This window comes from Salvia miltiorrhiza, chromosome 8, assembly GCF_028751815.1.
Source record: "Salvia miltiorrhiza cultivar Shanhuang (shh) chromosome 8, IMPLAD_Smil_shh, whole genome shotgun sequence".
Taxonomy (NCBI): Eukaryota; Viridiplantae; Streptophyta; class Magnoliopsida; order Lamiales; family Lamiaceae; genus Salvia; species Salvia miltiorrhiza.
The window spans coordinates 16,018,656-16,034,286 of NC_080394.1; the positions used below are offsets into that span (position 1 = coordinate 16,018,656).

The 15,631-nt window shown below is 35.5% G+C and overlaps 2 protein-coding genes across 2 annotated transcripts; both read left to right on the plus strand.

The window, feature by feature from the left end:
• The first annotated feature begins 6,534 nt into the window (after positions 1-6,534).
• LOC130998125 (uncharacterized) lies at positions 6,535-7,080 on the plus strand. Its single transcript, XM_057923558.1, has 2 exons — positions 6,535-6,762; positions 6,880-7,080. Exons 1-2 carry the CDS (start codon positions 6,535-6,537, stop codon positions 7,078-7,080), a joined length of 429 nt encoding a protein of 142 aa, XP_057779541.1.
• Positions 7,081-8,018: 938 nt separating this feature from the next.
• LOC131001407 (ethylene-responsive transcription factor RAP2-4-like) lies at positions 8,019-9,503 on the plus strand. The gene has a single exon (XM_057927794.1). It carries the CDS (start codon positions 8,419-8,421, stop codon positions 9,295-9,297), a length of 879 nt encoding a protein of 292 aa, XP_057783777.1. The 5' UTR covers positions 8,019-8,418; the 3' UTR covers positions 9,298-9,503.
• Positions 9,504-15,631: the final 6,128 nt, after the last annotated feature.

The following is a 15,631-nucleotide window of genomic DNA, read 5'->3' on the forward strand; positions in this document are numbered from 1 at the left end:
TTTGACCTACTGCCCCCAATTCGGTCCTTCCTTCCTTTCCTTCCACTCCACCCGCCGCCCCACTCCAGAAATCAGACCCCCACCCTGCCACCCAGCTGCCGGCGCCCCTCATCGGCCGTCGGCCCGTCGCCATTTCACAGAACCCCAGGCCCACTCGCACCCAGGCCACCTTTGTTATGTCGTTCCGACGCCGCACGCCCACACCCAGTCGCCCACTCGCTCCCAGGCCCCCCAGTCCCACCGCCGCCACTCCCAGTCGCCCCGTCGTTACGCCGCCGCAGCTGCGCCGCCCCTGAGTTCCGACAACAGCGATATGCTTCTTTTTCTTCTTGTTTTTTTTTTTCTTTTATACAGATTTCTTCTTGGTTCTTGCCATCTTGGACTTGGTTCTTCTTGGTTCCAAATTTTTGTTTATTCCTTTACGATTTCCTAAATTCAGGTAATTTAGGGTACCCGAATACCCGACTCGAGTACCCGAGTCGGGTATTAGGGTACCCGATTTTGTAATCGGGTTCGGGGTCGGGTATAGGGTTTGAGGCTTATTCGGGATCGGGTACCCAATTTTTTCGGGTAGGGTACCCGATTCCGACCCGATTCTCAGCCCTAATTATGAATAGAGTTATAATCATTCATCAGGACTGAATTAAAACTTGTAATTGAGCCAATAGGTTAAATACATAAGTTTTTAATTAACGTCAGTACATTTCCTAGAATCAGTGTTTTATTATTTGATTTATTCCTTTGATATTATTTTGCATTAGTTGAGTCGTATTTTCATTATTCTTTTGCTTGCTTACATGAATATTGACTCTGTATTTATTAGAATTACTCATCGTATTTTTCTTTGTCAGTCCCTAAGGATACGATACTTGACTTACTACTTGCTATCAATTGCACCGTTTGGTTGCTTTTTTATTTTGCTAGTATTTTAGTGATCAACTTTTTGATTGTTGTGTTGTTGGTGATGGTGAATTTTGAACTTTGAAGATTGTACTCCTCTGTCCCATGAAGCATGACACAGTTCTTTTCGGTACGAGAATTAAGAAATTGATATTTTATATGTTAAATGTGGTAAGTGAAAAAGTGAAAAGGTGAATAAATGGTAATTTTTTTTTGCCATTTTTAGAAACAGGTCAAGCTTCGTGGAACAAACCAAAAAGGAAACTGGGTCATGCTTCGTGGGACGAGATAACGATCTGGTGATGGTGAGAATCATCTAGCTTATTCCCTCCTATAGCTCAAACGAGATAACGATCTGACAAGCATGGTGTTTAGAATTGTGTTCTTCCTTATGCCCTCTTTATACGTGTTGATGGACTAAGCTAGAGATTCCTAGGAGGATTATGATAAGATCTCCTGATAGACTTAAATAACTATATACAAATTTATTATAACTTAAATTTAAGTCTATTAATACTAATTCATTCCATAAAGAATTAATATTGCACTTTTGATCATTATCAATATTACGAATATGACTAATTTTCATTTAATTATTTCTCGTGTTTAAGATAGCGCATATCCACTAATTAATTTATGCTAACTAACAACTTTAATTAATTAATATATTATCCAAGAATTTTAATTGATAAAATTTTACATTACTATTATACCTGGAATGAATTCCAACCGGCCGAGTGTCTAGTACAATAAACCTTGAGCATCTCAAGGATATCAACTCGATGCATCAAGACACGATTTTATATAATAATATAACAACACTTCTCACCGTGATAAATCAAAGCAATGCATAATAAAATATTGTATGCACAAATGAATTAATATAATTTTTTTTTCGAGAACTCATTCTAATTTTTGTCAGTCATTTAGAACTTATCTCACTGTAAATTCAATTTTAGTGTTATATCACACAAGTATCTATGATTAGCAATAATTTCAGAACCTAGATACTTCAGTTGTTACCAATAGATTGCTCAAATCTATCTAGACTGTGAACTTATTTTATTCTATAACAGATTATCCATGTGACATTTGTCGATCACCATATGATCTTTAATATAGAATCCGAACATGCAATATAATTTAACAAATAAATATAATGCAAATTATGTGACAAAATGTTTATTCTTATAAATAAGGAAATAAGGTTAATATAAGTATACAAGCATCTAAAGCATACTTTTTACTATACATAACCCTAACAGAGGTAGCAGTTGGAACTGTTTACGTGGTTTAAACGGAAGTCTTTCTAAATGATGTAGTTGGACATTAGTAAATTCCACTACAAGAATATAAAAATATTTTCCTATTAACGAATTATTCGCTGAAGATGTTCATTATGTGCATAAACAAAAAGAAATGAAAGTTTATGTATTTCGAGTCAGAATTTTAAGTTTATGTGCAAAATCGAAAAAGTGTGAAAGTTCGGGTATTGCGCAATTAGTCCTTGTTTTATCTATTAGATTGTGATATTTGTTATTGTTGGTGTTCAAATGGATTATGATATTTGGTAAATGATATATATGTAGTTGCCTAGATAATTTATTTGTTAATAAAATAGGTCTTTAGTTTAGTACTACTCTCTTTATGATTTTATCCAACTTATAATGACATACTTTTCTTTTTAGTTTGTCCCATTTATAATGATATTTTTTAAAAATAGTATGTGATCTCTACCTACTCTAGACATAATTAACAAGTGGTCCATATCCACTTTACACTCTTAAAATCTTATTCTTAATTTCCGTACTCATTTCTATTGTGTCATTTAAAATAGGATGAAGAGAGTATTTAATTGTTTTTGTGGGAAAATTCAAAATAATCAAAATAACATTTTGCTTATTTTGGTTTGGTAGTCGAAATAAATTTGATTTGATTGCGATACCATTTTTAGAAATTTGGTAATCCAGGTTTGGATATTTTTTTTACCCATATCCAACCAAATTACCGAATACTCACCCCCATGCATCATGTGGACTGAAGCTCTACTCATTGACTTGACCCCCTTACCCTCGACCTGCCTCGTCTTATTCCATGTAGTTTTATTACGCAAATAACACTTTAGTAATAATTCTCCCACTAAACATCACAATCAATGTGAGATCATTTCTCCACTTACACTACATTTCACAGGATTTTTTAAGACCCATGTTGTCCCATATTATGCATGTTTTTATGGGACAGAGAGAGTAATATTTTTATCAATAACAAATGAAACCATACATATAAAACATGATATAAAATGATACTTTTCTTAACAACAATAGATACTTTTTTTTTTAAATATGAATGATATTTCGAAAATGATATTTTTTTTAAAAGCACTTGATGATTTTATAAAAGTAAATTATACATAATAAGTGATATTTTTAATATATGTAAATGACATTTTTAATAACAGTAAATAATATTATTAAATAATGTGGATTAGGTTGAATTTACCGAATATGTCGCGAATACGTGAATAAGATACTTATGAATGATATTTTAAGAAAATGTGTAGGCCGCAGCATGGTATGAACTTCCATAAAAAAGTTTTTGTGTTATTCTTTTTGTAATACTCCATCTATTCTACAAGAGTGTGCATCACTTTTGGTGGCACGAATTTTAATAAAATGTTAGATGAGTGTATTGAGAGTTGAAAAAATGATCAACTTTATTACTCCCTCCGTCCCGCCCAAGATGCTACATATTCCTTTTTGGGTCGTCCCAACGAAGATGCTACATTTCTATATTTGGCAAAAATAAGGAATTTTAAACACTTAATTAACACTAATTAAGTAATATTTCTTTATTTCATTCTCTCTCCTACTTTATCATTTTATTACATTCTCTTTCTTACTTTATCACTTTATTACTTTCTCTCACCTACTTTATCACTTTATTATTACACACTTAAAACATTAATCTACAACTCCTTAAATCCCGTGCCGAAATTCAAATGTAGCGTCTTGGCCGGGACGGAGGGAGTATAAAATAAGAGTAAAAAATAAAGATTTAGTGGTGGGATAAATGAACGAATACTCCCTCCATCCCATAAGAATGTGCCCTTATTTTTATTTTGAGACGTCGCACAAGAGTGTGTATTTATCATTTTCAAAATAAAAATAAGGGCACATTCTTATGGGATGGAGGGAGTATTCGTTCATTTTCAAAGCCAAAATGTAACATGAATTATATTGCGAAAGATATCAAAATTTAATATTTAAATATTCTCTTCATATACATATATAATATTAATAAATAAAATTTTCAACATAGTGAAAAACTTGAAATAAAAAATAATGGTTGAACATATTTTTGGAAAATAAAATTTTGTTCCGAAACGAGGCGACCACGTTTGATGTCCCCACCTCTTTGTTTCTAATTAACAAGAAACAATGAATCTACCCTCTGTTTTTTTTAGCAGCTGAGATCGGTAATTAAATTAGTTATTAGCGTGTTAATGACGGGTTAGATAAGGCCAACAAAAAAATTACGTGGGAGTTGGTATGGATAAGAATGATAATTAAGGAAATTGAATCTTATGTTTCCCCGACCATGGTTGTACCATGAGCCACCAATTCTCTAATTTTTCTTATTGTTTATTTCAAATCATTTCTAATTTGAAAATATAAAGTGTACTCTAAAAACATAATTTATTGGAAGCTTAGATGGATGGATTTGTTCACCATGTAATTCAAATTGACGTGGTTTTGACTTCCTTTCATTCACATAATCTATAGTTTATATAATAAATTAAAGGATTAATTATTTATGCTGAATTTTTCATTAAATTTTAATTTTTATATCAATTTTAAAATGTAGCGTTGTAATTACTGAACTTTAATCAAATTTCGATTTTACATAGAAACTTTAAAATGTAGCGTGATAATTATCCAACTATTAGTTTAATCTGATTTTACAATCAATCGAGATTTCGGCCAAATTTAAAGCTGACATGACTAGCTGAATAATTGATGTGACATAATTGAAGGCGAAATAAAACAACTTTTGTGATGACACAACGCAACCACTATTCGAAATTATGCAAAATCAGATTAAATTAATAATTCGATAATTACCATGCTACTTTTTAAAGTTTGTATGCATAATCAGAATATGATGGAAGTTGATTAATTACCACATTACATTTTAAAATTTGTATTATACCTTTTAAAGTTTGTATGCAAAATCAGAAGTTGAAGAAAGTTCAATAATTACCACACTACATTTTAAAGTTTGTATCCAAAATCAAAATTTGATATGCTGAATGATAAAAATGTGACCTTAAATCCTACCATCTAATCATGACCTCATTACCTGCACAATTGAGTTTGCTGACGAAAGGGAATTGCGAAGAACTAAAATAGTAAAGGCGTGTGGTGCTTTTCCCGTGATATTCCAACGTACATTACGAATGAGGCAAAGCACTATTTATAAGATACATGGGTAGAAGGGCAAAATAGTAAATTTCTAGCTCTATCACATATTTTTCATGCACGACAACGATATTCGCATTGGCAACCTTGTCAGAATATGTCGAGTTTTTGGTCTTTTATGACACCGATGATGGACGACATGGACGCGCAATTCCACGGTTGGGTATGTTCCTCAAGTTTTATGAAGGTAATTATTCAACTCCAGTCATTTAGCTCCAGCCTCGCAAGTACGATTGTAGGTCGTCACAGCTTCCAGCCCTGTCCATGTTCTGCTCTGGAATCCATTCAGCGGCAAATACAGGCGCGATGCAGATGGTCAAGGATGTACACTTCCATAGTTGGAAGTACTCATTCGACTGTTCAGATGTAATTGCTTAGTTCGGCACCCTTTTGTATCCAGCTCTGCAAATATGGTCGTGGATCTCTACCCTTTGCAGCCCTGGGTACATTCTATTATGAGATTCACTCGATTAGTAAGTTCACACATGTCACGATCTCCACCACATACGTATTTTATCCATCATCATGATGAAAGTTCAATATTTTACAAGCAACTAACCCAAATAAAATGTACAAACAGTTAATATACAAAGGCCTAGTTTGATAGGTCTAATAAGACCAAGATAATTAACATATTTAAACTATAACATGTGTTTGGTAGTCTAGATATGTAATAAGGAAAGGTGAGATTAAAGAAAGCTTAGCCTAATTTCATTATTATCTTCAATGAGTGCATCTTGGCTCCACTCTTTGTTAATTTCCACAAAATTGAACATTAATCAACATAGGGAAATAAAAAGACAAAACTATCCTCATATTCAACAAAGCACCACAGTCATCTCCTTCTTGGCAAATTTCAGATCGACGGCCAACAACAACAACCATGAGATAATAAAAAATTGGGTTAAATAGCATATACAATCTCAAGGTTTGTCCGTATTTTTTAATTTCGTCTCTCACGTAACGTAAGTTGCATGGAAAACCTTATTGTATTCTTTTTTAAAATTTTCCGTCCACGTCGCATACGTCCGTCAACAGGCCGTCCAATAATTAATTTTTTTTTATTTCAAACCTTTTTCTCTCACTTCTGTTGCCCGCGGCGGCGCCAAACCCTAACCCTCGTCGATTCTACTCTACACCCCAACCACCGGCAATGGCGGCTGCGGCACCGGTCCTCAATCTAATCAACAAGCGCCTCTGGGAGCTGCGGAAGAAGCTCAAGCGCATCTCGCATATGGATGAGTCTCACGCCCAGGGCAAAACTCTCAACAAGGAGCAGGAGGAAACCCTCCGGTCCAAACCCTACGTCGTCGCCGGCATCGACGAGCTCGAGAAGATCCGGCAGCCGCTCCTCAGCGCCGTTGATCAGGAAATCGAGCTCGTGCTGGCGAAAAATAGCTAGAAGGCCGACAGCGAGATCACGGACAGCGGCGGCGGCGACGATGCCTCCTCGGCGGTTTATGATCTGTTGTATTTCGAAAGCGTTTTCGATGTGCAGACTCCGATGAGGGCCAACGATAACATGCTGACGAGGACGCACGAAAGGAATTGCTGCTTGACGTCTGATTACGTCATAGACGACGATGCTGCTGGAGATCCTCTGAAAGAGTGGGATTTGGATGTGATTGCGACGGTCGCCGGTTTATTGATCTCACGACCGGTGAACTTGTCCTTGTCGCACAAGCACTCTTTGGAATGATAAGTGGGGCTTGTTTTCGTGTTTGAAATTAAAAAAAAATTATTGGATGGACCGTTAACGGACGTCTGAGACGTGGACGGAAAATTTTAAAAAACAATACAATAAGGTTTGCCATGCCACTTACGTTATGTGAGGGACGAAATTGAAAAACACGGGAAAACCTTGAGGGTTTAATTGCTATTAACCCAAAAAAATTCTTTGTGAATTTCAGATCGACGGCCTCTGAGCCTCTTCTTTTCCTGCTCTGCATCTTATCCCGCAGCAGCCGTGACGCGCCGCCTTTGAGCTCCGTCTACCGGCAGGCTGTAGGTATTCCCCCGATTTATTGAATAAGATTTTCTTTATGTGTTGAATTTGAATCAGACTTTCTTCATTTCTTGTTGTGTTGAATATTGAGCTTGAGTATTTAGCTTGTTGTGTTAATATCCATGGAAATCACTCAATCAGACACTAGAAAATTGAAATTTGATCGGGTAATTTAGAGTATTCGAATATTCGACTTGGATACCCGAATCGAGTATTAGGATATCCGATTTAACAATCGATATCGGTACCGATATCAGTATAGGTACAAAGCTTTCCTTTTTATTCGGATTCGAGTATCCGAACCCGACCCAATTACCACCCCTATCAGGCTATCAGCCATGCCCTAATCAATATCATGGTCCTAAAAACACAAGATTACTTAATCCCATTATAAATTCAGTAACCGTCACCGAGGCGTGCCGCTACACTAGATAAGACAAAAAAAATGTATTAACCCCTACAACAGAAACCTTAACCCGCCCACTGCCTATTACCAGTTAACTACCCAATCTGAATCCGCCACGTAGCACATCACAGACACCTGCCACTAAATCCGACGTGTCTTTCCCTGATTGGGCTTTCAGATGAATCATTTAGAATGGATACAAAACCGTTGCCTACAGAGAGAAAATCCAAGATTAGCAAAGCGATCAAGAGAGAGAAAGACCAGGGGCCACGCCTTTATAAGCACACAGAGTGGCACCACATTTTGCAGAAGAGTTGGAATATGAAAATTCACTGAATTGTTAGAGCGCTTAATAGAAATTTTCATTTTCGTCTCGCCCGTCTTTCAAGAATTTGGTCGTATTTTTCTGGGTTTCATATCTTGATTTCGGACTGGCCTTGTGTTTCTTCTTCAAAAAGAGATCACTTGTTTTGGGTCTAAAGTTTTGAATTTTATTTGGTACAAAAAGAATTTTGTTTTTCCATCCTTCACCTGTTCGATCAATTGCCTCTTTGAAAAGTTTGAAACTTTTATTTTGATTCTCAACTTTGTTTGTGCAAAACTGTGTTGAATTCTTGATAGAATACATGGCGATGGCTATAGATACATATAATTCTGGCAGTAATCAGATTTTGTACGCAGATTCCTGTAGGGAAGAGCTTATGCAAGCACTCCAACCTTTTATGAAAAGTGCTGCTTCTTCTCCAGATAGCTTCTCTCTTCTCCCCTCTGCTTCTCCCTCAACTTTTCTCTCTTCCTTTGATCCCTCATCTTTCTCTTCCCAATCCAATGCCTACTACACTTCAATCCCACCGAGAATCCAAATCAGTGATGATCAAATCCTTACCCAAATCCAAGCTCAATCTCTGCTCAATCAGAGCCCATTCTCGGGGTTTCTCGGCCCGAAGCCCGCACTGATGAAGCAGCCCGGCACGCCCCCGAAGCCCGCCAAGCTCTACAGAGGAGTGAGGCAGAGGCATTGGGGCAAATGGGTTGCCGAAATCAGACTCCCCAGAAACAGAACAAGGCTATGGCTCGGCACCTTCGACACGGCCGAGGAAGCCGCCTTGGCCTACGACAAGGCGGCTTTCAAGCTGCGAGGGGAATTCGCGAGGCTCAATTTCCCTCATCTCAAGCACCATCTGTGCCATGAATTCAAGCCCCTGCATTCATCAGTTGATGCCAAGCTTCAAGCCATTTGTGAAGGCTTGGCAGAGTCTCAGAAACAGAGGAATTCAGACCAAAGCTGTGACCTTTCGACAGACCTGCCGGAGAACGCCTCCCGCCAGCTGCTGAGAGTCAAAATGGAGGCCTCTCCGTCTCCCTCGCCATCAGAGGAGGTGTCTTCGGCTTCCCCGGAATCCGACGCCGCTTTCTTGGACTTCCCAGAGCCATCTTTTGGTGACTGTGATAATTTGCTGCTTGAGAAATACCCTTCTGTTGAGATAGATTGGGCTGCTCTGTAATGGTAGTTTTTTGTGTTTGAATGTTGAAGTAGATTTGTGGCAACTCTGCAATGAAATTTTTGACATGTGCAGATTTTGTCCATAAATCTTGTGAAAAAGTTTGTGTAATAATATGTAATGTAAGTCTTGGTCTGCTGGTGATTTTTGTCCATGTATGACCATTGTAGATTTGTCACTACTTAATGAAACTAAACTCCCTTGTACAATTCTACTATGGTCTTTGCTTCCATTTAGTTGAGGATCCAAATTGTGTGCAATGGGCCATTTTCGTGTCACGATGTTATCCAACTAAATCGTGGTTGGGTTTGTTTTGCAAGTCGTTTTTGTATTTAATAATTTAATAGAAGGGGGTGTTGAGATTATGAGGATAATTAATTTGATTTTTGGCTGTTTATGACCGCCAAAGGGCATTTCGAGAGTCATTAACTACAACAAGAAATTAATTTTCTGCCTACAAAACGACTCTATTTTTTCATAAATAAAATCGGATTTAGGTTACGTAGAAATGGTCTGAATAGTTTATGAAGAGCCACCATCTTTCGCAATCTTAAATAAATGCCGTTAGTAAAATATTCGATTATCTAAATTATTTTTTAAGAAGGACGTAAAATGTAAATCTATCCATGACCTAATCAAGAAAATGAGTGATCCTTTGGAATTATTGCTGATGTTCAATAACCTTTTTTAAATAATTTTTCTTTCCCTTTTCTGTGTCAGGTTATAATCTTGTCACCTTTAATTATTGAAAAAGTTGGGAAATTAAAGATGACCCGAAATTCTTGTTGTTTTGGAGAGATTACTGCAATTTGTTCATTTTTAAAAATTTGTGGCAATATTATGTCCCTCTTTTCCTAGTAGCAAGTTGGAGTTGGCTATACGATTCTGATGAAAGAATATGCATATTTATGCATTGCTCAATCAATTTATTTTTAGTCTATTATTCATAATTCTCTCTTTGATGGAAGAGCAAGACACGTCCTAATTAAATATTAGTATGTGTTAATTTGCTCGGGTTGTAAGCAAAAACTCAGACTACTAATTTAATTATAATGAAGATAAAATATGTTGTAATTATTCGAAAGTACGTATTGAATAAAAACTATTTCTATATAATAATATGCAAAAAGGTGAGGAAAAAAGTATGCACATTTATGATTTTGATAATACATCACAACTCACAAGGCATGAAATATAATATTTTAATTGTTAATGAAATTAAACATGGCAAGTGAAAAATAAAAATCTTACTAGGCACCTTATCATCACTTGAAAAAAAGAGGTGTGAGATAAGGAATTTGGAGGCCACCCTTTTCATCTCTAAAGTCCAATCAATTCAACAAGTATTCTCATCTTATCAACCATGCAAACACCAATTCATTCACACTGCGAAAAAAAATATTTATTTGTGATGAAGAAATTGACTATGATAATAAATAAATAAAAGTAAAGGCAATCTCGGGTCATCAAGAATCATTCAAAGATGAGCATTTGGAAATCTTTTACCTTCTTTATACCCTAAGAAGATTCTTTTAGAAAATGTTAAACAAAACCACTTTCTAGTCTAGGAGAGTAGATCTTAATTTGTTTTCTTTAATGTTAAAGGCTTTTGATATGAAGTTAAAAGATGTGTGAAATGGTGTTTGTAAACTAAATAAAAGAATATCTTGTAAGATAAAGTGATTCCTTAGAATTGATGGAAGAAAGGGCAATAACCAACTTGATCATCCCAACTTTTATGGCTTTTGTGAGGTGGATTACTCTTTCCTACATAAGCCAGGAATCTCACTTTTTATAACTAGAATGCAAAAATTAACGAGCAAATACTATCCTTACCTTAAAATAGCATTTTATCTCACAGTCTTCAACATTATTACATGTAAAATTATAAGCCAGGAATCTCACTAAAAAGGATACCCGCATTATGAAATATCGAAAAGAATTTTCTCCACATATCTCAATTCTTCCCTGAATTATATTCCTTACGCATTATTCTAAACTTGAAAAATATGAAATTCAACTTTGTGGAGATGGCCGACTATATATATAGTTGAGTGAAAATTTAAAATGCCCTATTCCTTAAGTTCTATAGTAAAAATGTCCTCTCTAATAAACATAAACATTCTATGCCCTATTCTTTAAATACTCTTTGATTTGATGGGTTTGCTTGATTTTCTATGAAAGTCTTATACATTTGACCGATTTAACAGCTATCAGTCATAAAAGTCAACGATTTGACAGCTATCAGTCAAGAATACATATGACTAGTGGGTGACTAGATCATGTGTCCGTCCGGCGGACACATAATATGATTTTACCGGTCGGACACATGATTTAGGTGGTTAGGCGGACACATGATCTAGCCACCCACCGGTCATATGTACTCTTGACTGATAGCTGTTAAATCGTTGACTTTTATGACTGATGGCTGTCAAATGTGTAAGACTTTCACAAAAAACTAAGCAAACTCATCAACATCAAAGGGTAAAATAGGTCATTCGTATAATTAGGGCATAAAATGCTTTGTTTTATAATTTAGAGCATTTTTACTATCAAACTTAAGGATGTGGGTATTTTTGCCTATTAACACTGTATAGTTTACAGACTATTGCATAAAAATAAGCAGCGACTACGAATTACCCAAATTATAATTTGGATAAAAAAAAGGAGTCTAGTCATGGTAAATCAGTTATGTTTGATAGTGCAAATCAACTAATACCACAAGTTAACTAAATGTAGAAATACAGAATGGGTTGCATGTGAATGTGTCAATCTGTCATAGAAAACTACCATTGCTTTAAATATATGAATCCTTCAAGTTGGTGGTTGGAACAAGGCATAAAACACAAGCCATTTTCAACACCATCTTTATACAAGCTAAGAAAACAAAAGTTAAGATTGGATATACCTTGAATAAGAATGAGAGTTAGCCATATTATTCTACTAGCCCTGGTTTTGGTGAGAGTTGTGTGTTTCTTTATTTCCTTGTCAAGGTTCCATTTGGTCTCTACCTTCCTTTTTGGAGGATGCTATATTCCATTTGTCACGTATCGAACATAAATTATATATATATATATATATATATATATATATATATATAGGGTGTGGTTCTAGAGAGAACTACATTATTTGTGAGAACGTGAGAACCATCAAATCTAATGCATTCACTGTAAAAATTAATGCATTCGTTGTTAAAATTAATGCACTCAAAAAAATAAAAAAAATTGCTCCCTTCAAGATTCGAACCCAGGATCTGCATTCATCCAACAAGATGATACATCCACCGTAGATCTTGATAATTGAATGGCTGAAAATGGTTCTCCGTTCTTTTTTTATTTATGATTCTTTCTTAAACCTCTCCTTATATATATATATATATATATATATATATATATATATATATATAAATGTATTCTTCGTATAAGGAACACATTTCTAAAACATTATACGTGTATTTATATATTTTTTAATTATATATACATTAGAGGATGCATATATATGTACCATTTACTGTTTGAATTTATGTTAATTTTAATTAATTAATTAATAAAAAATTAGTACTTATTTTTGTTGATCAATGGCTAACATGAATATTGCTTAGATGAATAACTTTTTCACTAAAAATGAATGATCTGTTTTGCAAATGACGGTCAACGACTGTGTCAATAGAAAGCCGTTGGAGCTTCTCTAGAGTTAAATGCTCAAAAATGATCGTTTAAGGTGTTTATTCTTTCCCACTAAGAATGGGTTAACTTAATGGGAAAACGCGAATAGATGTAATTTTATCGCAAATACTTGTGTCAGATTGAGACCAGCCACCTCAAATAATTATAAGAATGGTATTCAAAGAAAAATGTAAAAACAATATAATATCGTGGTACAATGGTTGAAGCATGACTAGCACTTTAGTAGGGGTGGAAATTAGGGTATCGAGTATACCTGATTCGACTCGACCTGATACCCGATTGACTATAGGGTACCCGATACCAGAGAAAATAAGATATTGCATCGGAATCGAGTAATGAGAAAAAATCGGGTATCGGCTATACCTGACATACCCGAAATTATTAGTATTATTTTTTTTTATTTTCTAAAAGTTAAAACCCTAAAAATACTAAAAATATAAAATTAAATTTTACCACCATCAACAAGACAATTCTCTCTCTTGACGCAACAACTTTCGCTCGGACGGCCCCTGCCCCCATCTGTCGGCCGCTGTTGTTCGGCCCCAAGCCGACACCGCTGCCGCCCCTCTTCAAGTCTCAACACCCACTAGTTCGAATCCTGAAAGGAGTGATTTTTTTTTCGAGTGCAATAATTTAGCAGCAGATGCATTAATTTTTAGAGCAAATGCAGTAATTTTAATGGTTCCACGTTCTTACGAAAATTATAATTCTCACTAATATATACTCCCTCCGTCCGCCAAGATTATGGCAATTTGTTTGGGCACAAGATTTAATAAAATTAGTGATAATTTTGATGTAGTGGAGAAAGGGTCCCACCACTTTATGAGATGAGTGGTTGAGATTGAATTTTGAGTGGTTTTTTTGTAAATAAAGAGTGCTAGTAAGGATAAAATATTAAAGAGGATGGTGGGACCATTGCCATAAAAGGAAAGTGACATAATCTTGGCGGACGCCCGATATAGTAATTGTGACATAATCTTGGCGGACGGAGGGAGTATATATATTAGGGAATAGATCATATAGAACTCATTTTCTTAGGTAGTATGTAGTACCCAATCTCATCCATTCATCTTCTTGATCCTAGGGCTGATATTCACCCCCTTTTTTTGATCCTTTTAACTTAAGAATCTTATAATAAGGATAATATGGTCAGTTGATTTTTTTTTCCTCCCTTCACGTGATTGCGCAATGCGCTGTGGCGTGGCAGTAGACGATGGTGGCTGATGTGCAACGACAACGGTGGCGGCAACAACCATTGACAAATTCTCATGTAATGATTCGAAGGTATATTGTAGTTATGGTAATGAAATTACTATAAAAGATTAAGGGATTGATAGATATGGAGGCTATGGTGGTGGTTTATGGCGGAGATCGCCGGAAATCGGAGAAGGAGGTGGTGAGTTACATAAGAGTTCGCCGGAAACACAAAGAAGAATATTGCAAAACTAGTGGAGAAAATTTAGAAATGATCTTGCTGTCAACATTGAGCCATGCATATTGACATATTGTGTCAATAAATCCTGCATATTATATCAATAAACCATGTTTATCGTGTTAATGAACCATGCAATTTTTTTCCTGAAATATGCTATGTTTACACTGAATCATGCATATTGTGTCAATAAACCCTGCATAATCTGTTATTGAGCCATGCATTCGTATCACTAAACCATGCATCTTGTGTAAATGAACTCTGCATCCTATGTTTAAACTATATCATGCATACATTATGCAAAATGAATCATGCATATTATGTCAATGAACCCTGCATCTCGTGTCAATCAACCATGCATTATTTTTTCTGAAATCTGCTATGTTTAAACTGAACCATGCATTAATGTATAATGAACCATGCATCTCGTGTCAATGAACCCTGTAACAACAAAATAGAACAATGCATGACTAATTGCAAGAACCGTGCATATGACAAAACAGAACAATGCTTGAGTGTAAATATACTCCATCCTTCCGCCAAGAGTATGACACTTTGGTTGGGCACGAGATTTAATAAAATAGTTGGTGATTTTTATGTAGTGGAGAAAGAGTCCCACCATAATTTGAAATGAGTGGTTGAAATTGAATAAGATGTGAGTTTTTTTGTAAATAAGGGGTTGTAAGGATGAACGATAAGGTAAAGATATGGGACCATTACCTAAAAAGGAAAGTGACATACTCTTTGCTGACGCCCAAAATGACAATTGTGACATATTGTTGATGGACGGAGGAAGTAATTGTTCGCTATTTTCTTTAACAAGCCGCAAGTGTACGAGTGCAATTGTGTACAGTAGCAACTAGCAAGCAAGGTCGTATTCCACATAGACCAATTAATATTAATTCATATCCTAAATTATTATTCTCTATCTGGACAACAAAATTGAAGGTTTGATTTTTAAACTAAGAAAAATAAATACTGGAAAACAAATAAATCAAGCTGCAGAGAAGAATAAAAAAGAATTAAATTATCCCAAAGTAAAGGTTTTAACAGATTGGAAATCTCAACAGATTTAAAGCAACAATCAAGATAAGTCTCCTAGTACAATCTCAAAGTTAGTTTATACCCACTCTCGTGGCATACAAACAGTTGATTACATACAAGGCTACCGTCCCCGGATCACCCTTCTAACATGCAACTCCCAAAGATTCCTAGGATT

What these genes read in the sequence shown, in the direction of transcription:
- LOC130998125 (XM_057923558.1), top strand. Translation starts at nt 6,535, where the DNA reads ATGGCGGCTGCGGCACCGGTCCTCAATCTAATCAACAAGCGCCTCTGG. An exon ending in TTGATCAGGAAATCGAGCTC is followed by an intron (nt 6,763 to 6,879) that starts GTGCTGGCGAAA and finishes TTCGATGTGCAG; the next exon opens with ACTCCGATGAGGGCCAACGA.
- LOC131001407 (XM_057927794.1), top strand. Translation starts at nt 8,419, where the DNA reads ATGGCGATGGCTATAGATACATATAATTCTGGCAGTAATCAGATTTTG.